Source organism: Schistocerca americana, chromosome X (assembly GCF_021461395.2).
Source record: "Schistocerca americana isolate TAMUIC-IGC-003095 chromosome X, iqSchAmer2.1, whole genome shotgun sequence".
Classification (NCBI taxonomy): Eukaryota; Metazoa; Arthropoda; class Insecta; order Orthoptera; family Acrididae; genus Schistocerca; species Schistocerca americana.
This window is the reverse complement of record NC_060130.1, coordinates 105,970,279-105,993,873: the sequence shown is the minus strand read 5'-3', so window position 1 is coordinate 105,993,873 and position 23,595 is coordinate 105,970,279. Positions and strand designations below refer to the sequence as shown.

At 38.3% G+C, this 23,595-nt stretch overlaps 1 protein-coding gene across 4 annotated transcripts in view; it reads left to right on the top strand.

The window, feature by feature from the left end:
• Nucleotides 1–23,595, top strand: part of LOC124555453 (muscle calcium channel subunit alpha-1-like) — a 566,027-nt gene that overhangs the window by 259,052 nt on the left and 283,380 nt on the right. For all 4 annotated transcript variants that reach the window (XM_047129373.1, XM_047129372.1, XM_047129371.1 and 1 more), the window contains exons 16-17: nt 3,349–3,458; nt 15,925–16,022. In XM_047129373.1, the coding sequence (XP_046985329.1) occupies nt 3,349–3,458; nt 15,925–16,022 (208 nt within the window). The remainder of the gene's footprint in view (nt 1–3,348; nt 3,459–15,924; nt 16,023–23,595) is intronic.

Genomic DNA, 23,595 nt, shown 5'->3' with positions numbered 1-23,595 from the left:
CACTGCTATCAATTTCAGGTTTCAACCAGCTTTCTGTACCTAGCAGTATGTGAGATTCACTGCATTTCTGGAGCACTTCAAACTCTTGAACTTTGTTGTGAATATTTCAGCAGTTAAGTACTAGGATTTTAATATTCTCACCTGTAGGGGACATTATTTTTGATTTTATAGTTATACTTCTTGGTCTCCTACAGCTGTCATTATCTGGACTGGATGGATAGTTGCTTAATCTTAAAAAGATCTTATGTGCACCCCATGAACAGTGAGCTGCCTGGGTAGCAGCCTCTAATCTGTAGCACACATGTGACCCACTTAGGGTGACTCTACAGTTCTCAACCCTATGGTGAAAGCCCAGGAAGTCACACCCTAGCTTGTCACAAGACCTCTAAAGTCTTTGGTTCAGCATTTGCACTTGACTCAGAATCAGAGGACCTTTATCAGTTCTGGTGACAATGCTGCAAATTGTGTCACTGGAACTTTATGAGCAAGGCTGGTCTTCTCAATGTGGAATGATTGAAGTATGTCCTCAGAGCCCAGACAACAGGCACCATTTGCTCCAACATGCACCACAATCTGTTCCATCAATAGCTGCTGGAATAGCCTCTTTATCATGTTGAATGAGGCCTCCAGGCATGCACAATAAGTTTAATAAGGGACAAAGATAGTTTCCTCAAAACAGCCAGAGTGATTCCCATTGGCTCAGTTTCAGTGAAGACAGTGTCTTGAACTTGTAGGGGTGTTGGTATAACATACTGAGTCCTCCCTAATCCCTGACTAACATGTACAGGATGCCTAGATGTACCATTGACATGCCACTCATAGTCAAGCGAATGAGTAATGATAGATCCCACATTTGCAGAGGAGACAGGACCCACAGGAGATGTTAGTACTGTATGTACCTTTGGTACCACAGGTGCATGACTGTTGTGAGCTCTTCCAACCCACTGACTCACAGTAGCTGACAATCATTTGACAATAGTCAGGCGATTTCCAGCTATTTATGAACATCAACTAATTCATCTTGCGTTTGAGAACAGCAGTCACCATAAGGGTGCATATTGGTTGGTGCAATGTTTTACAGGACAATGAACAACTAACTTTAAACTAAGCCTGCTGATTATCTTTTAGCCTGCTGATTATCTTTTAGCCTGCTGATTATCTTTTAGTCTGCTGATTATCTTTTAGTCTGCTGATTATCTTTTAGCCTGCTGATTATCTTTTAGCCTGCTGATTATCTTTTAATCTGTTGAACTAAATTTTTTAACTAATGCCCTATAAGAGTTGAAGCAAATACACAAAACAAGATTTCTATTAAGGCAACAGAAAATCTGTGGTAAAATTGCTATTTTCCTTTAAAAAATTGAGGCTAATAATAGTCTGACAAACTTGAAAATAGATCTAATTCACAATAAATGTAGGTAATATATACTCCTCTTGGAATGGAAAATTAAAAGTAATGCAATTTGTTAGTTACAATATCTGCTACAGTAACTAAATCACAAATACTGATTTAATACAGTGAATTAGTTTATGCACAGGACAATGGTAACTTCTGAAAATTCTCAAAAATGTACTTTTATTTGCACTTATCTACAGTGAAATTCATGGTGATGTATTCATTGGCAGTTATTGTGTATCATAAGTGCTGACTTGTGATGAAATAAGTTAGCCTCAACTCATGTAACTTACAAATTTTCAGAAATATAGTTTTGTAAGCATCCAACGATTCTAAAAAATAACCTATTTTTCTCATAATTATACAATGGAATTAGAGAACAGTTGTTTTGAACAAGGATACACCTACTGGTCTCAAGAAGTTTAATAAATCACAGAAACGTTTAAGCCTACTATTGACAATAACTGTATGAGTTGATAGTGGTACTTGCAAATGTTGAAAATTTCACAATATATCACGGCACAAATGAGTATTGATACAATCAATGAAAGATTATGTAAGAGTGATTCAAAAAGTAAAATTGTGAAATTCTAGACTTTCAAATCAGCACACAAATCTGGCACATGTGGTCTGGCACTGATATACACGATCTCTCAAAATCAGTGAAAGACTTTTCAGATACTGTAATTTTTTACTGGTGCTGATAAAGGGATCTAACTTGGTCAAACTGCAAGCAGGCAGTATAATAGCTGAACTGAATTACCATTAGTTCACTGAAAAGAATGTAAGTCCGAAGTTCAAGAAAATCCATAATACCCACCTTTAAAGAAATAACATAGCACTTGAAATAGGTGTTAATTGTCACATGCTAGATATATATCTGTGTGAAAATTTCGTTTATGTACAACTCAATACTGTAATACAATGATATAATAAAACTGAATAACAAAATTATGAAAAGGATAGATTGCTTCTCACCACATAGAGGAGGCATTGAGTCGCAGACAGGCACAATGAAAAAGACTACTAAAATATTAAGTGTTCTGATGAACTCCTCTTTCTGAAGTATAAATATAGTTTACATGTTAGCATCAAAAAAATGAGTAAAAATTTCCCGACAAGTTTTGCGTTCTTATTCATGTTATTAACAACATGCTCAATAACAGACACTAGGGAATTCAAATTCTCCATGAATTTAAAAATAAATAACAACCAAGTCTACTTGAGTTTGATACTAAAAATTGCTTTAAATATTATATGCAGTAATTTTCTGAGTTAAATAAAAATCCATTTGTAGAATATATAGATAATTCTTTTCCTTTAATGGTATTAATGCACACTGCAGCATGTAGAGAAAGCTTCAGTTTTGCAATTGGCAATAATGATGTATCATACAAAAGTGTGTTGCAACTGCTCTTTCTATTTACTGATGTATTCCTGGAATTTTTACAGTTCCTTGAAGACTTTGCTTTGTGTTATGATAAACAGATCATGGAGTCTAAATGGTAATTTGCATTTGTGCTTAGTGTAGGCAATAAATTCATTTGTACATCTTCATGAAAATAGAGTGGTTATTTTTAAGATAGTGTAGTACCAGGAGATCATTTTGAAATGTTGTTAGAGTGGTAGCTTATCTTTTCCACTGTTTAAATGTCCTGTTGTATCCTGCATGATGTGTCAACCATTAATCCAGATGCCATCATCACTATCCCTTAACTCTCTGCTCTCTGTCTCATATTTTCCCATTCTTATCAAATATATTGATGGTACTTCTTTTGCTGCTGTAGAAAGTTGTCATTTTTGTTGTTCATATTGCTCCTGTGCATTGAAAATGTGTTCTGGCAAGAAATTATCACAAATGTATATTTATTTGGAAATAAAAGTAGATAATGACTGTCAGTGTTGTGAGAATCTAGTGATTTTCAAATGTGGGTATTTTCAATATATTTCAGGCTGAGAAACAGCAGAAATCTCACAGTGGATCCCCTTCTCGAGGAGATGAAAATGTAGACAGCAGAACAAGTGAAGAGGATCAGGATAGAGACAGAGATGGTACAGAAATGTAAGATAATCTAATGCTTATGCGAGAATAGTGTAGAGTATTTTGCAAGACGTAGCAGTTCAGGTCTGTGAATACAGCTGAACAGTGTTTTGTGGTCAGAAATCTTTTTATGCAGAAATAACTATTTGTGACAGTTTTGTCTGGTATGTCTGCTACTTATTAATAATTAGTTGTGTGTTTCACTTTAATTTTCATATTGTCACAGAGTAGTTCAACTTAAAAATTTTCAAGTTCGTGGGAGTCTGTTCATTGTCCATTGTAATCCATTTGACATTCATTGTAGTGTAAAGGTGAATGCCTCATAAGCCTACATGAGAAGTTATTGTCACACAAATTTAAACTGAGATGTTTCCTAATCTAAATAAGATCATGGTACAGTAACCGCTTGGGTAGTACATGTTCCATGGTTTTGTTATTACTTAATAAATTTGCTGAAATGAGATTTAAGTGAACTATTTTTGTTTACTATACCTTTTAATAATAGTTCACTTAATATGATACTTCATAAATGTTCATGTACAAAGAATAACTTTAAAATTAATTAACATGGTTATTGATTATCTCGGATAAGCCAATGGTGATTATCCATACTCAATGTGCAGTATGATTTTTGTGGCTACAAAGTGCAAACATTTATTTTTGAAAAATGAAATAGTTGTAACTATTTTATTATTTGTGAGTTGCATGTGACATAATGAGAAATAAGTACAGTAGAGTCCCGTTAATCCGAAATAATTGGGAGCAGACCTTGTTTGGAGTACCAATTTGTTTGGATTAGCTGGAATTACGGTGACAAGTTTGTAGAATAAAGTATACGAAGCAGATAAGTAGGTACACCATGGTAACAAATGGGAACAAGCAGGGGAACAATGGCTTACTCTCCCTTGTTGTTGTTGTGCATTGTTGAGACCTTTGTAGTGTCTGAGGTCAGTGCACTGCCAGTGGCTGGCAAAGTGCTTGATTATGTTAGTTATCGATCGCTGGCATGCGTAACAGTTTTATTGTATTCGTTCAGGTGTAGTGGTGTACTTTTTTTTCATCATGAGTAAACGGAAACATACAATCTTAACTCTCAAAGAAAAACTGAATGCTTTGAAGTGGATAGACAATGATGAGAATGTATCTAAACAAGCAACAGAACTGGGTGTTGGTAAAGCAACCATTTGCCATTGGAAGAAGAACCGAGTGAAGTGTGAACAGTCCTGTGCAATGTTGCCAGGAAAAACACATGAAATTCGGCAGCCTTTGAAACAGTCTAAGTGCGATAAAGTAGATGAAGCTCTTTTCCTTTGGTTTACACAGGAAAGAGAAAGGGGAACTCACTCCTTTGAGTGGAGCAATGGTTCAGGAGAAAGCTGTTTACCTGAACAAGTTAATGAATGGTGATGAGTCTTTTAGTGCGAGTACGGGTTGGTTGGACAGATTCAAAAAAGTGAAGGAGTCCGTCAGCTAACAATTACTGGAGAGAAGCTTTCTTCTGACTGTGATACAACAAAGGAATACTTGGGTGAGTTTGAAAAAATGATAAGAGAGGGAAACTTTTCTCCCCAACAAATTTATAACGCTGACGAGACTGGCCTTAATTTTAGGGCATTGCCAACAAAAAGCCTAGCATCAAAAGCAGAAGACTATGTTCCTGACCTTAAAATGTGCAAAGATCATGTGACTTTATTAGCATGCAACAACACTGCTGGTAATCACAAGCTGCCTTTAATTCTGATTGGCAAATTTGTTAGTCCCAGAGCATTTAAAAACTGCAACATGAAGTCTCTGCCTGTTTATTATCACAACCAGAAAAAAGCAAGGAGGGATGGTAAGATGTTCAAAGAATGGTTTCATATCCAGGTTGTTCCCTCTGTTTGACAGTTTTCTAAGGAAACTCATTTGTCTCCCCATGCAATCCTTTTGATTGATAACATGCCGCCAGCCGGTGAGGCCGAGCGGTTCTAGGTGCTTCAGTCTGGAACCGTGCGGCCGCTATGGTCCCAGGTTCGAATCTTGCCTCAGGCATGGATGTGTGTGATGTCCTTAGGTTAGTTAGGTTTAAGTAGTTCTAAGTTCTAGGGGACTGATGACCTCAGATGTTAAGTCCCATAGTGCTCAGAGCAATTTGAACCATTTTATAATGCACCATCTCACCCCAGCACTGAGGAATTATGTGATGGTGAAATTGTGGCAAAGTTATTGCCGCCAAATGTTACACCACTTCTACAGCCAGTGGACCAGGGCATACTGCAAACATTAGAACTGATTTACAGAAAACATTTTTAAGAATGCTGATCCAAGATGATAACATTCCTTTACTGGACAAAATAAAAAAGACCAATGTGAAGGATGTTGTTTATTGGGCCACTGAGGCATGGCAGAATATTTCAGAAAATACGCTGAGAAAATCATGGAGAAAACTGTGGACATCTCTTGAATTTCAGGACAACCTAGTTGAAAATGAAGAGGAAAATGTACTATAAATGATACAGACAATCCCTGTATGTGAAGTAGCTAGTGAAGAAGATGTAGATGAGTGGATGGCAGCCGGTGGGGCATGTGTTGAGAACCTTACTGACACTGAATTAGTTGCTGCTGTGACTCAACACCAGGAAGAAGTGGACTGCTATGACGGAAGTGACAATGAGCCTAAAAGCGGCAAAGGAGAGCTGGTGCCACACAATGACGCAGCAGAAGCCCTTCACCTCATGCTATGTTATTTGGAACAACAGTCCATTGCTACACCTGCTGATTTGATGTTTATGAGGTGATGGCGCAACTATGTGTCATATAACAGACTGTCTTCATTACGCCAGAAAACAATGATTGAGTTTTTGTCATCCAAAAAGGAGAGATAAAATGTCCGCTGTATTTTAGTAAGTTTGACAGCTTTTCTTTGATTTTTATGCATTACTTAAACCCAATGTTTTCATCCCAATTTTTCTAATACATGTTTGCTGAACTGTGTAAATTAAAATAGTGTCTATGTACAGCAGTTTACCGCACAGTTTTCCATACTTAGACTAACATTTCTGATGTTCAGATTAACCAAATGTTCAGATTACCGCAGTTCGGATTAGCGGGACTCTGCTGTACTTGCAAGTTACAGACTTCAGGACAGCACATACAGTGTTTAAATATTTCACAAGTGACTGAGTTAATCATAAGAAAATCATCTCTTCTCAGACTTTCAGTTTTAATTTTATGTAATAATATTTTGAAGAAAATTAAACTTTTGTTTCTTCTAAAAACATTTGTATTAGAACAGATGAAGAAATGCTCTTCTTAGGAATAATTTGTATGAAGGAAAAATAGCTTTACATTACGCCTTTCCATCTCTCTGTACTATCACTGCACATGCATAGACACTGCTGGTGGCTCCATGTCCATGAATGTGTTGTTATGCCTCTTATACATCCTTCAGTTGGTTTGAAAAACTGACTTCAGGTCCATAAACATACTACGATGTCTCATTCATTTCCTTCTCTCATACATTCAGTATAGTGCCATTTGTATACTGCTGCATGTTTTAATGCTGCCAACGGTATTTTGCATTAGTCTTCACCACATCTATACAGTTATGATGACAATGGAGCATTATACAAAGATGCAGCTCATGTGCAGGAAGGCCATTTGGAGCTCCGTTTTTATGTACTGAAAGTGAAACTGTAATTTTACAACTATGAGATGTAAAATGTGTATTCATGTTTCTTTTTGTTATTAAATATGGTGAGATTCTGATCTAGTTGGGTATGCACTTTATGATAACTTCATAGTTTCTTAATCTATACCTATATTGCTACACTAACATGACAAAAGTGATGGGATACCTGCTAATATTATGTCTGACCTCATTTGGCCTGGCATGGTGCAGCAAGTCAACATGGCATGGACCCAACAAGTCGTTGGAAGTCCACTACAGTAATATTTGGACATGCTGCCTATGTAGCCATCCATAATTGTGAAAGTGTTGTTGGTGCAGAATTTTGTGCATGAATTGATCTCTCAACCTGGGTGGCCAAATCGTTGTCTCAAATTGTCCAGAATGCTCTTCAAACCAATTGTGAACAATTGTGGCCCAGTGACATGGTGCATTGTCAGCCATAAAAATTCCATCATTGTTCGGGAACATTGCATCCATGAATGGCTGCAAACGGTCTCCAAGTAGCCAAAAATTACCAGTGATTTGTTTGGTAGGACCAGAGGACCCAGTTTATTATATGTAAACACAGCGCACACTGTTTTGGAGCCACAAACAGCTTGCATAGTGCCTTGTTGACAACTTGGGTGCATGGCTTCATGGGGTCTGTGCCACACTCAAACCCTACCATCAGCTCTTACCAACTGAAATCAGGACTCATCTTACCAGGCCACATTTTCCAGTCATCTAGGATCCAACCAATATGGCCACAAGCCCAGGAGAGGTGCTGCAGGCCATATAATGCTATTAGAAAAGGCACTCACATTGGTCATCTGCTACCATTGCCCATTAATGCCAAATTTCACCACACTCATGTAACAGATACATTTGTGGTACATTCCACATGGATTTCTGTAGTTATTTAACACAGTGTTGATTGCCTGTTAGCACTGAAAACTCTGCACATGTGCTGCTGCTCTTGGTTGTTAAGTGAAGGTCGTCAGCCACTTCATTGTCTGCGATGAGAGGTATTGCCTGAAGTTTGGTATTCTTAACACACTCGTGATACTGTGGATCTCAGAACACTGAACTCCCTAACAATTTCTGAAATGGAATATCCTATGTGTCTAGCTCCAACTACTGTTCCATGTTCAAAGTCTGGTAATTCACGGTGTTTGGCCTTAATATTGTTGAAATCCTGTTCACATGCATCACATTTGGATATACATATTTAGCATCAGCAAAGCATTACTGGGTTTGCTAGTAGTCTTATATCTACAGATTCTTAATTTATTTATAGACCTTTGTGCACAAAGTCTTAATTTTCCTATACTTTAATTAATATCACCTGTTCTGAATTTTGTTCATATTCACTATTTAATTTATATATTAGTTACTGTTGATTTTCCCCCTTCTTTGTCTTCCTCTTCTTCTACCACTACAACTTCCGCTGTTGCTTCTGCTGCCGCCATTGTTTCCTTATTCTAGAAAGAATGTTTGTATAATCACTGAAATGCCATGCTAAATGGTATATTGATAATTTTTACTTATGGACTGTCTGAAGATGCCATGCTAAACAATTAGTTTAAATCTGCTAAATACACACTCAGTAAGAATATCTGATTATTTGCATCTCTAAACCTGAACATCACATCTGTTTGAAGCACATGATAAATAAAAAAATAACCTGTGTTAGGAAATTGCTGTATCTGTTGATTCCTTGCAGTGTATGGAGAGAGACCTGGCACTGGTAGATTCCTGCAGTATGTACACTCCATATCCCCAAGTATCTCGCTACTTCAGGAATACATTCAGTAAAACTACAGAAATTTTCTGCAGGCACACAGAGGTCCCACAAGTGAATTTGACTAGAGTTCAGAAGATCAGTTTCCAGTGCCCACACCATGCTTCTAGTGGACAACCATCATTCCTTTTTGTTCCCTCATGCCCCCCCCCCACCCCCCCAACCCCCCCTCCCCCACCCCACCCGCCATCCTCTTCACACCCCTCACCCTCTTTGCACCCCCCATCTTCCTCTTTGCAGCCCGCCTTTGTCTTCCTCTTTGCGGCCCCACCTACGTCTTCCTCTTTGCAGCCCCACTTTTGTGGCTCTGTTTTTGTTTTGTTTTTCTCATGTGCTCCTAGACCCCACATATCTCCTCAGTATCTGTCTATTATAGGGTAAACAGCATACATGTTCTAATATAAAACATGTACTAATTTGTCCTCTTTGTTTGAAAGAACATGTATGCCATGTTAGATAAAAATATATAGAGCTCAGTTCTAAAGAAGAAATGGAAATTTTATGGCAAAATCTGTTGTACCTCTTTATTTTCATAACAGTGACCTTCATTTGTGTATTCTAGAGATCAGAAATACGGCAATTATGAGCCTAATTGTTGAGGTTTGCAGACATTAGAAACATTACTGTTATGTAAGTCTTATACTGATTACCTTCCTTTTCATTACAATTCTGCAAGTTTGATGAGTCTGGAATGGTAGCACTGCAGTTGCTTCTTACTTGTTGAATCATTCCCTCTTCCTGAAGCATGTAGGAAGTCAAGGCTAATCATGACTTAATACTGATGTTTAGTGTATGATCTTTCTGTTATTGAGCAGCACTGATAGGGTGAAAATGACTGACTGTCAGATTCAGACAGTCTCTAATAGTGAGAGTTTTGTGGGATTTGTGGAGGGTCTAAACCAAAATTTTGCTACATTGTGTACAATTGCAACATGTTCCATGAGGGAAAGAGTGATGTATGGAAAGAGTTCCTTGCTTTAGACCGTGCCGTGGATGAAAAATGTACAAAGTTCATTCCGTGCAATCAAAATGGTTGCATTCTTGTTTATTCCACCTCCACTATCAGAAAACATATGTGCTCCAGCGAACAAAAACGGGATACAGAGCGACTTCACTCTTATGTTACTGTAACTAAAATGCATGCAGCTTTATTTTAGTAATTAACCACAATTTGGAGAATACCCTTCATTGTCATGTCCTGTTCTCTTGTACTGCCATCACAGACTTAATAATGTGTTTAAAGTGTGTGTTTGTGTCATCATAATTATTGGACATTCTTTATATAGAGATTAAAAATTAAAATAAATTTACAGCAGTCTTCAAAATGGTTTTATCCATAGACATACATAAAGAGAGTGCAAAAATGTAACAGGACATAGAGAATGCTTCACTGAACAATTCTGAGGTAGAGTACCTGGGGTCAAACAAGCCAGCTTAAGGAGATATGGAAGTAAACTTGTGTACCGCTTTGTCTAGCATTACTATTTTTCACCTTATTTACAACTAACATGCGTACAAGTTTATGCATACTGTGCTGTTTATTCATATATACATTCTTTATTTCCTGCAAGGAAATAGGGACAATGAGTCTGATTACTAGGAAGTCATGACGCATGTTTTGTTTACTTTACTTGTCCATAAGGTGGCTCTATTGCATTGTATTTACATTGACTCATGGCAGAATGTGCTACGAATCAATGACAGATGTATTCATTACTCAATGTTATTCAGACACGTACACTAAAATATGGTGGGGAAGTACCAGTATAGCTTTGCAGAAATCACTGACATGCACTTTGTGTATGGGGAAATATGTTGAATGCTCTCTCTGCTGATAGGCTATACAGGGAACAATTTACTAACAGGCATCATCCGTCATGACAAGTGTTTATTTCTCTTGATTGATGAATGCAGGAGACTGGTTCATTGGAAATAAGAAACAGGTACCTGGCAACATGAGGACCACTTGCCCACCTGATTTTGAAGAGGTGGTGCTGGAATGTGTTGCAGTGGACCCCACTACAAGTACTAAAAATGGGCACTGTATGCACTAGTATGTGGCCAGTACTTGACGAACAACAATTACACCCACATCACCCCCAAAAATTCCATGCAATACGTGTGACACTTTGAACCAAGGATCACATTGTGTCAGTAGTTGCTCCAATGATCAATTGATCAACCAGATTTTCTCCAAATCATGCTATTTACTGATGGGGCCTCATCTGATCGTGATGGTATTTCACATAGAAGGAATAGCTATGCGTAGGATGAGGAAAAGTCTCATGCTGTAGTTGAGTCACACCATCAAGTACATTTTGCTGTGAATATCTGGGCTGGCACTGTAGGTGACATTCTCATTGTGCCATACCTTTCTACCTGGCCATCTAAATGGCGATGTGTACTTGAGGTTCATGCAAAGGTTCATGTTGTTGGAGAATGTACACTTGGCTGTTAGTGAGAGGATGTGGATTCAACATGATGGTCCACTGCTTCACTTTAGTGTGGATGTCAGCAACAATTTCAGTGCTGTATTTCCTGGTCGCTGGATTGGAAGGGGAGGTAGTACTCCATGGGCATGTCTAAAGTCACTTGTGAATGGGATCCCAGTGGATACGCAGATGGAATTAGTTGGCAGAATTGTAGCTGCCTGTGATGTGACTCAAAACACACCAGGGATATTTGTCAGGATGCATCAGAATCTTGTTCACTGATGTCATGCTTGCATTGAGGTTGATAGCCATCAGTTCAGCACATTTTGTAATATACAGTTCAAATGGTATGTTCACTGTGTCAGTAATGGTCTTTGCAGTTAGCTGTAAGTAACGTAAATAAAAAATATACAGTTATGTGATTTTATTCCCATTATCTCATTAAGCTGGCTTCTCTGTCCCCAGGTTCCCTACCTGAAATCGTTCAGTGGAGCGTCCTCTATGTCCTGTTAAATTTTTGCATGCTCTTATGGTAAAATCCGTTATACGACACAAGCGCATGCGTGCACGTGTGCGCCCCCCCCCCCCCCCCTTCCCCTTACACACACACACACACACACACACACACACACACACACGCGTTCATTTTAATTGAACACATTGAAATATTTTGAAAATTACACATCAGATCAAAGAAAGTTATAATTCCAATTTCTTTGTCTTAGAGGGGGACATCCAGTGATTACCACACTCGACACCCTACCCCATCCCATGCATAGGCAGTGGGGGGCAACTTTGAAATCTTCAATGGCAACCCCCATTTTTTTGTTGCACACTATGATTCTATGCCAGAATCTGGATACATTTTATGTGAAGCATTTTCTTTGTTTTACCACAGGTTGCACTGTAATCGGAGGAATAGAAATGGGTACACAATCATAATTTATGACATGCTGCTCAGTGGCCGTTGAATATCCAATGGTTTTTGGGATTGCACCTCCATCCTGCAAGGGTAGGACAGGCTAGTACTTCATAATTTCTAATTGGAAACCCCATTCACAATATTGTATTTAACTGACATATTGAACAGGGATCTACCCGATGCACCACTGTGGCAGTGGCTCGAGGCAAATGCTACTCTACTTTCCCAATTAGAGTAAGTGTTCAAACATCATACGGCCAACTTCAGTACACTTAGTAATCCAGTTTTCAAATGACTGTACAGAGGACAGAAGAATATCTGTGGGAATGTCAGAACAGGCATTTCTGATGTGATCAACCATATCTTCATAGCCTGTTGGCACTTGCTGGTACACCTTATCTTTTAAATATCCCCACAGAAAGAAATCTGGTGATATCAAACTAGGTGACCTTGTGGGCCAATTAATAGCGCCACATCTGCCAATCCACCAACCAGTGTAAACACATTTCAATACCTCACGTGCTTCAATTGTACACATGTCAAAAAAACGTTTTGCATCACCCCAGTTCCCGGAACTCCTGAAGATATACGTTGACTGTGGATATTGTATCACAGACACAGTCCCTTTGACTGTTCAGAGATGTCACTAAACCCGCCCAAAGATGTAAACAACCATGTATGAGCAGGGTGTATTAGACGGAGGGGATCCGACAGCCGATCAGTTCCAGTCATTCCACCAGAAAGGAGGTACACAGCTCGTATTGTCTGTAATTCAACCATGCCTAGATGGTCAATGCTGCAGTTTGATCATATCTGCAGCAAGGGCTCTCAACAAGGGAAGTGTCCAGGTGTCTCAAAGTGAACCAAAGCATTGTTGTTCAGACATGGAGAAGATATAGAGAGACAAGAACTGTTGTGACGTGCCTCGCTCAGGCCGCCCAAGGGCTACTACTGTAGTGGATGACCGCTACCGGACAACAATGCCATCATGTTGAATAACGCTTTTCGTGCAGCTGCAGGACATCGTGTTACAACTCCAACTGTGCGCAATAGGCTGCATGATGCGCAACTTCACTCCCAATATTCATGGTGACGTCCATCTTTACAACCACAACACCATGCAGCATAGTACAGATGGCTCCAACAACATGTTGATGGACCTCTCAGGATTGGCATCATGTTCTCTTCACCGATGAGTGTTGCATATGCCTTCAACCAAAAAATTGTGGGAGGCAGTCCAGTCTGGCTGAGTGACTTGACACATTGTCCAGCAAGTGCAGCAAGGTGGAGGTTCTCCGCTGTTTTGGGGTGGCATTATGTGGGCTCGACGTATGCCGCTGGTGGTCATGGAAGGTGCTGTAACGGCTGTACGATACGTGAATGCCATCCTCCAACTGATAGTGCAACCATATCGTCAGCATATTGGCGAGGCATTCTTCTTCATGGATGTCAATTTGTACCCCTATCACGCACATCTTGTGAATGACTTTCTTCAGGATAACAACATCACTCGACTAGAGTGGCCAGCATGTTCTCCAGACATGAACCCTGTCAAACATGCCTGGGATAGATTGAAAAGGGCTGTTTATGGACGATGTAACCCACCAATCACTCTGAGGGATCTATGCTGAATCGCCGTTGAGGAGTGGGACAATCTGGACCAACAGTGGTATGATGAGCTTGTGGATAGTATACCATGATGAATATAGGCTTGCATCAATGAAAGAGGACATGCTACTGGGTATTAGAGGTATCGGTGTGTACAGCAATCTGGACCACCATTTCTGATGGTCTCACTGCATGGTGGTATAACATGCAATGTGTGGTTTTCATGAGCAATAAAAAGGGCGGAAATGATGATGATGTTGATCTCTATTCCAATTTTCTGTACAGGTTCCAGTACTCTCGGAACTGAGGTGATGCAAAACTTTTTTTGATGTGTGTATAATGCACAGGGCAGCCATCATGCTGAAACCATATATGTTGTTGAATGTCCAGGGCAACATCCTGCACTAATACCAATAGTTCCTGTTCCAAAAATGTTTAATATTTGCAACCATTCAATGTGATGTTGATAAAATGTGGATGGATGAGTTTGTTCCCCATGATGCCACACCATACATTAACTGACCAAGGACATTGATGGTTAGTTTGCCATAACCAGTGGGGATTCACTGCACTCCAGTAATGCATGTTATGCTGATTAATGTTACTATGGTATGTGAATGTAGACTTATTGGAAAATAGTACCTTGGTAAATAATGTGAGGGTCATTTGCATTTCTTGACATGCCCATTCACAAAACACTATCTGGCTGTAGAGATCAGGACCATGAAGTTGGTGATGCAGCAACACATGGTATGGATGATACTTATGATGACACAGTTATTGTGACAGTACTACCCACAGACATGACAGAATCATGGTGTAACTGCCAGGTTCTTTTCCATGAGGTGTGGTGCACTGCTGCTAGTACAGCAATTCCATTAGCTTCTCCTGTAGCATGTTTGCTTCATTTCCTTTTCCCAGTCTGCACACTGCCATAAGACATAAAGGCATTCACAACCTTGTAAAATAACAAATGAGAGTGAGCGTTCTCCCAAAAATGATCAGTATAGATGGTAACAGCAGCCTCAACATTTCTGCTACAGTCTCTGTAAATCAGGATCATTTCAAATTTTGCTTCTGTGGTTGCAATATTCATCATCCACTTGCACATCTTTTCTCCAAATGATAGGTAGATGTGCAGGCAATAAATACTGCAAATATGGTAATGGTTAGAGCTGCTATCTGTTCTATATCTGCTTGATGCATGAGCTCTGGTTGCATTGTACTGCCTGTTATGATACATTGTAGTTCAATACATGGCCATAGTGGTGCATTGAATAGTCCCCTGTTCGATATGTTGGACGAATACAACATTGTGAACGGGGTTTCCAATTAGAAGTTATGAAATACTGGCCAGTCCTACCCTACAGCATGGAGGTGTATTCCCATGTAGCATTGGCTATTCGAGGTCCATTGAGTAGCATGTCGTAAATTACCCATTTCTATTCCTCTGATTTCAGCGCCATCTGTGACAAAATGAAGAAAATGCTTCAGACAAAACATTCATAGATTTTTCCACAGAATTATAATCTGCAATAAAAAGTATGGGTTCCCATTGAATATTTCAAAGTTGTCCCTCACCACCCATGCATGAGTGGATGTCCCCCTTTGAAACAAACAAATTGAAATAATGAATTTTTTTATCTGGTGTGTAGTTTTTGAAATATTTCAATGTCTTCAAGTAAAATGAACACTTTGTGTAATAATCGACATGCCTAAGATTTGCTTATATAGTGGCAATGCTGCGAGTACTCGGTTTGACTTACGTACTGGTGTACTTGTTCTCCTTTCTGCAGTGGCTCAATCCACTTGTACTGGACAACAAATTCAAGTGATGAGTTTTCATTTAAATGGGCAATGTCATAGACTGGGGAACTGAGTCTGTGATTATATGTAGACAATGAGTTCAGAGGCACCATCATAGGACCTATTAGCAAGTCTGAAGCGAATTTATGGAGCTTATTTCTGATTCTATTATACTCCTATGTATTACTTCCTGTTATGATTTTTTAAATTACTGTAGTGCATTGTAAAGCTATGTATTTATTAAGATTTTAAAAAATCTTTGGTTTCAGATCAGAAAAAGATGAAGAATTAGGAAGTCATAGTAGAGTTCAGTTAGAAATAGGTGATACAGAAGATTATGGTTATGACGGGCAGAATGACAATCAAGGTAAGGATACCTTCAATAGAAACTGCTTTGTAATTAGAATATATGATATGGAAATAGTTGTAAGTATTATTATACTCGTAACTTGTAGGTCAGACATTTCGTACAGTCTCTGGCACATGTTGTACATGGAACAGCAGACCTTTTACAAGTAGCACAGAACAGATTTAATGACTGTAACTTCCAATTTCCCTCCATCTTCACTTTGATGCCTGTGAATTAATACACAAGAGCAACAAATTCTTCATTCTTGGTTACAATTAAGCCATAGTAAAACTGTATCGATACCACACACTTTAGTTGACTTGTACTATTTAAATCACTATTTTGCTGATGGTGTTCATGTCAATGAAATTTTATTTTTGGGCATGCCAGTACATAGTGTAATAACATAACTCAAGAGGTAACTTAAAGTGGAGAATAGATTTGTTTATTCATTTATTAAAGTAATGGAGCTGTATGTTTCACTCAAATGATTAAAAAAAAATCCATGTTTTGAATGGCATTTTCTCATGAAAATTCATCCAAAGTAGGTGATGAAAATGAAGGAACAAGCTCCTTAAAAACCAGCAGTTGAGAATGGGTGGTTGACATTAGAGAGTGTTATAATTCACTTTAAGGTGATACATGTGTCAGATGATCCAAAACTGCAACTGCCAAAGAAACTAACATGAAGTACACAAAGAGGTGATGGCTGATTGGAGATTGAAATATTTTACATGAATAACTGACTGACATACCAATTCATGTCAAATGTGTTCTGCATTTTTGAGATTCTGAGCAATAACAAATACAATAAATTTTTACTTTGTTAGATGTAATTCTACTAGAAATGAAAGAGCATCCAAATGTGATGGAAGATACTAGGCCCACACCAACAAAGATGAAGCCAATTTCAGACACAGGAATGTTATTGCCAATGTTTCTAGGTGCAAAAGGAATTGTTATTACTGATTACTATGGAAAATTTACAAGTGCAGGAATTGATATTGGATAGTCAGTGATTGAAAGGGTTTGAAATATCTGATGCTCTAGTCATAACATAATGAAGGGAATGGTACATTATATGTGCATATTTGACTGTGAGAAATATTTGCACAAAATAAGTGCTAAATTTGTAAAAAGTTTGATCAAAATCAAATTTAGCAGCAAATTTTGGCTCTTTTTCTTAAATAATCTAATTAGTTTTGTAAGGTGATTTGTTATGGTGAATGAGATAGGAGTCCTGTACCTCATACCGTAAATAAAATAGCTCTCTAAACAGTGGATGGAAGCTGACAGCCCTGCACTAAAAAAATTTAGAGTGCTGAAAATGTTATAATTTCTTTTTATTTCAAAAGGTATTATTTGCATTGATTGCCTCAGAAGGGGTAAAATAATATTTGGTGTGTATTACAGAGCAAATTTGAATCATCTTCTTGATGAATATGTAATATGGGGCCCAGGTGTTGATTGAAAACCATGCATGATCAGGAAAATGCACATGAAGCTACTTTGAAAAACTGATGATGGCTGTATTAAATGTTAGAACATCACATCATCACCATTTACCAATTTTATCTTAAATTTGCAGAACCACCATTTAATTTATGTATATGAGAGAGAGAGAGAGAGAGAGAGAGAGAGAGAGAGGGTGGGGGTGGGGGGGGGGGGGGGGAGGAGCCAGATATAATGTAATTTCATATGACTTCGATTGTATTACCATTAAAGTAATTTAAAATTTGTTTCCATTATATACAGAGTGATTTGTGTTAATATTTTTAAAAACCCCAAAGCCATGTACGTGCAAAAAAAAAAATGGTTCAAATGGCTCTGAGCACTATGGGACTTAACTTCTGAGGTCATGAGTCCCCTAGAACTTAGAACTACTTAAACCTAACTAACCTAAGGACATCACACACATCCATGCCTGAGGCAGGATTCGAACCTGCAACCATAGCGGTCACGCGGTTCCAAACTGAAGTGCCTAGAACCGCATGGCCACACCGGCCGGCTCATGTACATGCAACTGAGACAAATAATTAATTCACATTTTATGCCTCTAGCTCATTTACTGGTCATGGTGCAGTGTAGATGCTTATACTTATCTAATTATGAAGCAATATGGTAGGTTTTTGTTGTACTGTACTTTGCAATTAACCAGCGGAGACCACAAGACAGGTAAATATCGCCACAATTGCCTAATGAAATGCAAAAAAACACTACCTGCCAGACACAAGACTCAAACCCTAAGACTGACACGCTAAAGTGATGCACATAAGCCCTTAGCCATATCAATATGACTACCTGACTCAGGTTTCAATGATCAGGTACGACCAACCAGTAGGCTCCACCACTGCATGTGCTGTGAGGTACATCATCTGGTGATGTTCCATGTTCAACATTTGCCATACACTTTTGGGGTTTTTCCAGACATTTACGACCATGTGTGTCTTATATTAAATTACTTGTCTCAGCATCATCTACATCACTTAAAGAGGTTTTAAAATATTTGGAAGTATCACCCTGTATAATATAAACTACTCAGTTGTAATGTTTGTTGTTGGGATTTCCCGTAGAGAATGACAGAGCTGCTGTTACAGGCTGTTGACAATGGTGTTTCTCAGTGAGGAAAGAGTCAGGCTGATAACATAATTGATTGTATTTCAGTTGTAGTTGACAACTGAAGCAGTACACCTGCTACCTTCTTTGAGTTGCCTCCTAGTTCTCTAAAATATTTGAGGAGATAGTCATTCCATTGTTACTTATCCAAATAACGGTGAGATATGTAGGCAGTTACAGTTTTCATTTCAGATGCTCACATAACAATATCATGCTCATTTGTTTTTCCTTTGCTCTTGTATTTGTTTTTTACATAATATTCTATCAGTGAAGTTGCATTTTTATGACTTCAAGGTAACTGTAGCTTATTACTTCATCTTAAAGCTTATCACTGATCTGTCCTCCATTAAGAAATCAAACTGAACAATTAAAAAAACTATAGTAAAAATTATGCCTGAACAAAATACAGTATATGCTAGACATTAAAAGTACTTTTTAATCAAATTAATGTAGTTTCTACTACGCATATTCTCCCAGAACATATTAATTTGATTATTTGTTAATGATGTCATAATATACCTTATAAGATAATATATTTTCTTGCCAGTCGATGTGATGTCAGGTAGTAATTCTCATTGCTCATCTTCATTCAATCACTTGAGCATATTGTCCTCTCTGAAAACATCATTGCTCAGAACACCTTACATTTCGCTCTGTCAGTCTATATTAATAAGCAACTATCATGGAACCCAGTCCAAGGTTGCATATCTAATGGCTCCCAGAGTCAACACAAATTTGATTTTCAGTATTTTGTGTAATTGTTGACTGATAAAATGCTCTCATAATCTACTCATTAAGAGGTTGCATATCTAATGGCTCCCAGAGGCAACAAAAATTTGATTTTCAGTATTTTGTGTAATTGTTGAATAACAAAATGCTCTCATAATCTACTCATTAAGAGGTAGAGTATTGTTTGACACAGTGAGACAAATATTACTGTTAGAAACTGTGTGTTTATCTTGAGGAAGTGTAACTGACAGTGTGCAAATACACAGACTTTATTTATCCAGTATTTGAGAATGAGAGCACTCAGTGACTTCCAACAACTGTTACACATAATTTCAAACTTTTACAAAACATTTTGTCACTGACAGCCCCCACCCCCACAGAATGAGGAACGGAAAAATGTTTTACCGCTTACTATATTTTTGCTTTGCAGTAAAACTTCAGCATCTTATGTGACATCTTAATTTATTACTTCTTTACTACCAATTCTATTCATGACACAGTTTGCAAACAGTATCTGCATGTACCATTGTATGTACCTGCAAAATTATTTCATTTTATGTCACGTAGGCGGCCTGGGTGGCCGAGCGGTTCTAGGCACTACAGTCTGGAAATGCGCAACCACTATGGTTGCAGGTTTGAATCCTGCCTCAGGCATGGATGTGTGTGATGTCCTTAGGTTAGTTAGGTTTATGTTGTTCTAAGTTCTAGGGGACTGATGACCTCAGAAGTTAAGTCCCATAGTGCTCAGAGCCATTTGAACCATTTTATATCATGTAGTTCAGGAGATAAGATCTCATAGAAATTTAGATGTGTGAGAAACAAGGTTTTGCTTAATATGGTAGAGTAAAACTTCAGCATTAGGCATGATGTTTTAATGTACTACTACTTTACTACCAACTCCATCTGCAACACACTTTGCAGACAGTATCTGCATATGTCACTGAACCTACCAGCAATTGTTATATCCTTGTACACACACAGTTCAGAAGATATGATGCCATAAACATTGAGATGCTTGAAAATCTAGCTTCTAATTAAAATGGAGTGCAAGTTACCCGCTCTATATACTGTGTTTCATAATGAGAGCACTTAGCAGCTTCCAACAAATTTTAAGCAAAATTTCAAACTTTTTCTCACTTTCATGATTAATGTCAAATATTTAACACATTAACTCATTTGTACACTAATCAGATGTTTGAGGGTGTTTTATGCATGGCTGTTTGATTCTTTAAAGTATCATGGTTTACTGGTAAGTTGAAAAAAATCTTAGATTCTTCTTAGGAATGAACACTCATTCTACTGGTAAATTATTTCTATCAATACTAAAAGGGATCTGCAGTATCAGAATCCATGAAGGGAGGCAGAATGATCAGAGTTTAGTATAATGTCACTAATGTGACCACTATAAAGGTATGACCAACTCAGATGGGGCAGGGGTGGGGAAGAAAATTAAATCTGTCCTTTTCAAAGACCCATCCAATATGAGCCTTAATTCATTAAGGGAAATTGCACAGTTGTAGCATTCATTGAGCAGTAACTTGCAATGTACCTATTCATCAGACTACAGATCTCCATTCCAAAGTACAGATAAGAAGGCAAATATTTTGTGGGACATTAATATTTGTTGATCTGCTTCTATGAAATATCAATCACATTCCCATTATGTGGCATAAATATTCCAAAAAGACAAATATACAATGTTTAGGTATTGGCTATAATCAAAAATTCTCATGGTTAGCTTTTGTCGAATCAGTATTTTGCTACTCTTTCTTTCATCACTTTTGTATATTATCCTGAAAGAAACAGGGAGTCTTAATGGGCAATATAAGGCAGTATGGCAGATAGGTCTAAATAGAAAGCTGACTGGACTCAATTTCATATTGATCTTATCAATGTGCTGATTTCTTATACTTGTAACCCAGGTGGATGCCAACGATTATTATGTTTGTAGATTCCTTTATCATGTGACCATTAATCTCATATTACTATATTTCTTTGTAATGACAGGAAATATTCATTGTTATGATTATTAGTGTATATTTTTGCAATGAATCAGATATAAATAAGTTCAGCTATTAGCTTATGGTATTTCCAAGCTGGACTCTCCCTGTGACAAAAATAAATAAATAAATAAATGGAGGAAAAGGCTCTTATTGCTACTGGCACATCACTTATACAGGATGGTCAGAAACAGTCTAAAAACTTGTAAGGGTATTGCAGAGTGGGTTGTGCTGAGAAATAATTGTTAAGAAAAAAATTTGATAAATTGCACAGCTTCTGAGATAATTAGCATTGACTCAGATCATTGTGCACCCAAATTCAAGTGGCCCACCAGATACAATTAGTGTCAGCTATTCTCATACTGTAGATGATAGCAAACAAGACTGGCTCAGTCTTTGGCTGAGGTTCAATCCCTACTATCATCCCACGTACAATTTTTGTATCACTCTCTTGCTCAATTCTAGGAAACCAAATAAAGAACATGTTTGGTGACCATCTCTGGTAGGTTGCTTGAATTTTTGCTCAAAACAGCCTTATTGGCTAACATCAGCTTTTCAGACTCATTCTGATCATCCTGTATAGATCATGAACAGAAGGGAACCAAGAATGAAAAATTGAGGATGCCATGTAGTATGCCACAGACACATACTGTTGTGCAAGGGTCAGTATTGGGTTTCTCCATCATGAATGGTGCAACATTTTGAATGTTTTTCTTAACAATTGTTTCTCAGCGCAAACCTATCATGTGACATCCTTATTAGCTATTCAGACTCATTCTGATCATCCTGTATAGATCATGAACAGAAGGGAACCAAGAATGAAAAATTGAGGATGCCATATAGTATGCCACAGACACATACTGTTGTGCACGGGACAGTATTGGGTTTCTCCATCATTATAATTTACATTTCATAATGTGAGTTGGTTATGTCAGCATTGTGATGTCATTGTGGAAAAATTTTTGAACAATAGTTAACATATAGGTGAAATTTGAATTGCATCTCATAACCTTTGAATCTTGATTAACATCATCTTATTTCTGATTTAATTATACTCTGGGTGTTGATTTCCAACATACAAACTATTGGATCTACATTAAAATGAAAACTGCACAGTGTAGTTCAAAACTTGCCTACATCTAATAATGCCCCAACAAGGAGAGTGCTATGGTATTACTGGCAGTTCTGCAATATGGTTCAAGTCACATCTCACAAACAGGAAACAAAATGAGGAACAAAGGGTGTCAATATCAGAGGTCAGTGAGTTAAACTATCAGTCATCCACAGATTGGGAAGCAATTACATGGGGGTCCAATAAGTCTTCATCTTAGGGTTATTGTTTTTATTGTGTACATTAATAATAAATTCTTATGTTAGTAATACCAGGATGAGTAGGATGTGTCCATGCTGTGAGCACACTGAAGGAGCTTGCTGCAGTTAGTGAACAGGTGAATGTGCTTTTGGCTATGGTCAGTTATCTTCTGACTGCTGCTTCAAAATGTGAAAGAGAATCTGGTGTGTCACATGGGACACATCAGGTATCACTTGTTTTGCCCACTGCTGTTGAGACACCTCCTAGTGTACCCAAATGGTGGATCTGTGCTCACAACAGGATTACTGGCTGATGTTAACACACTCACATTGCTTTACACAGGGAGCCAATGTGGAGACTAGCTGTATTGCCTCACCTATTCACCCTGTGAGTGGACGGGTCACCACTCTTTCAGCAGGGTCTGAGCTGGCACATGGGGGCAGGAGTTCAGTAATTATCAGGAGCTCCAGCATTAGGTGCATTATGGAGCCCCATAAGTTAATGGCATTCACGGCCAGAAAGAAAGGTAATGTGCACTTGGTATGTCTGGTGGGGTGCCTCATCTGAGAAGTGGAGGCGGTCTGTTGAGGCACCTCCTAGTGTGCCCAAATGGTGGATCTGTGCTCACAGCAGGATTACTGGCTGATGTTAACACACTCACATTGCTTGACACAGGGAGCCAATGTGTGCAGGGTGCAGTCATCTGCAAGTCGTGGCTCACTGTCAGCACCAACAATGCCTGTCACTTGGGTTCTGAGGCCATCCTCAGTTCATATAGGTGGCTCGCAAAAGTGGTGAAGGCTTTTGGCCTTGTGCAAGGGGTGTAAGCAGAGCTCACAATTTGCAGCATTGTTTCCAGAGTTAATCTAGATCCGTTGGTTTGGAGCCGAGTGGAGGGTCTTGACCAAAGGCGTCATCAACTCTGTGACAGTCT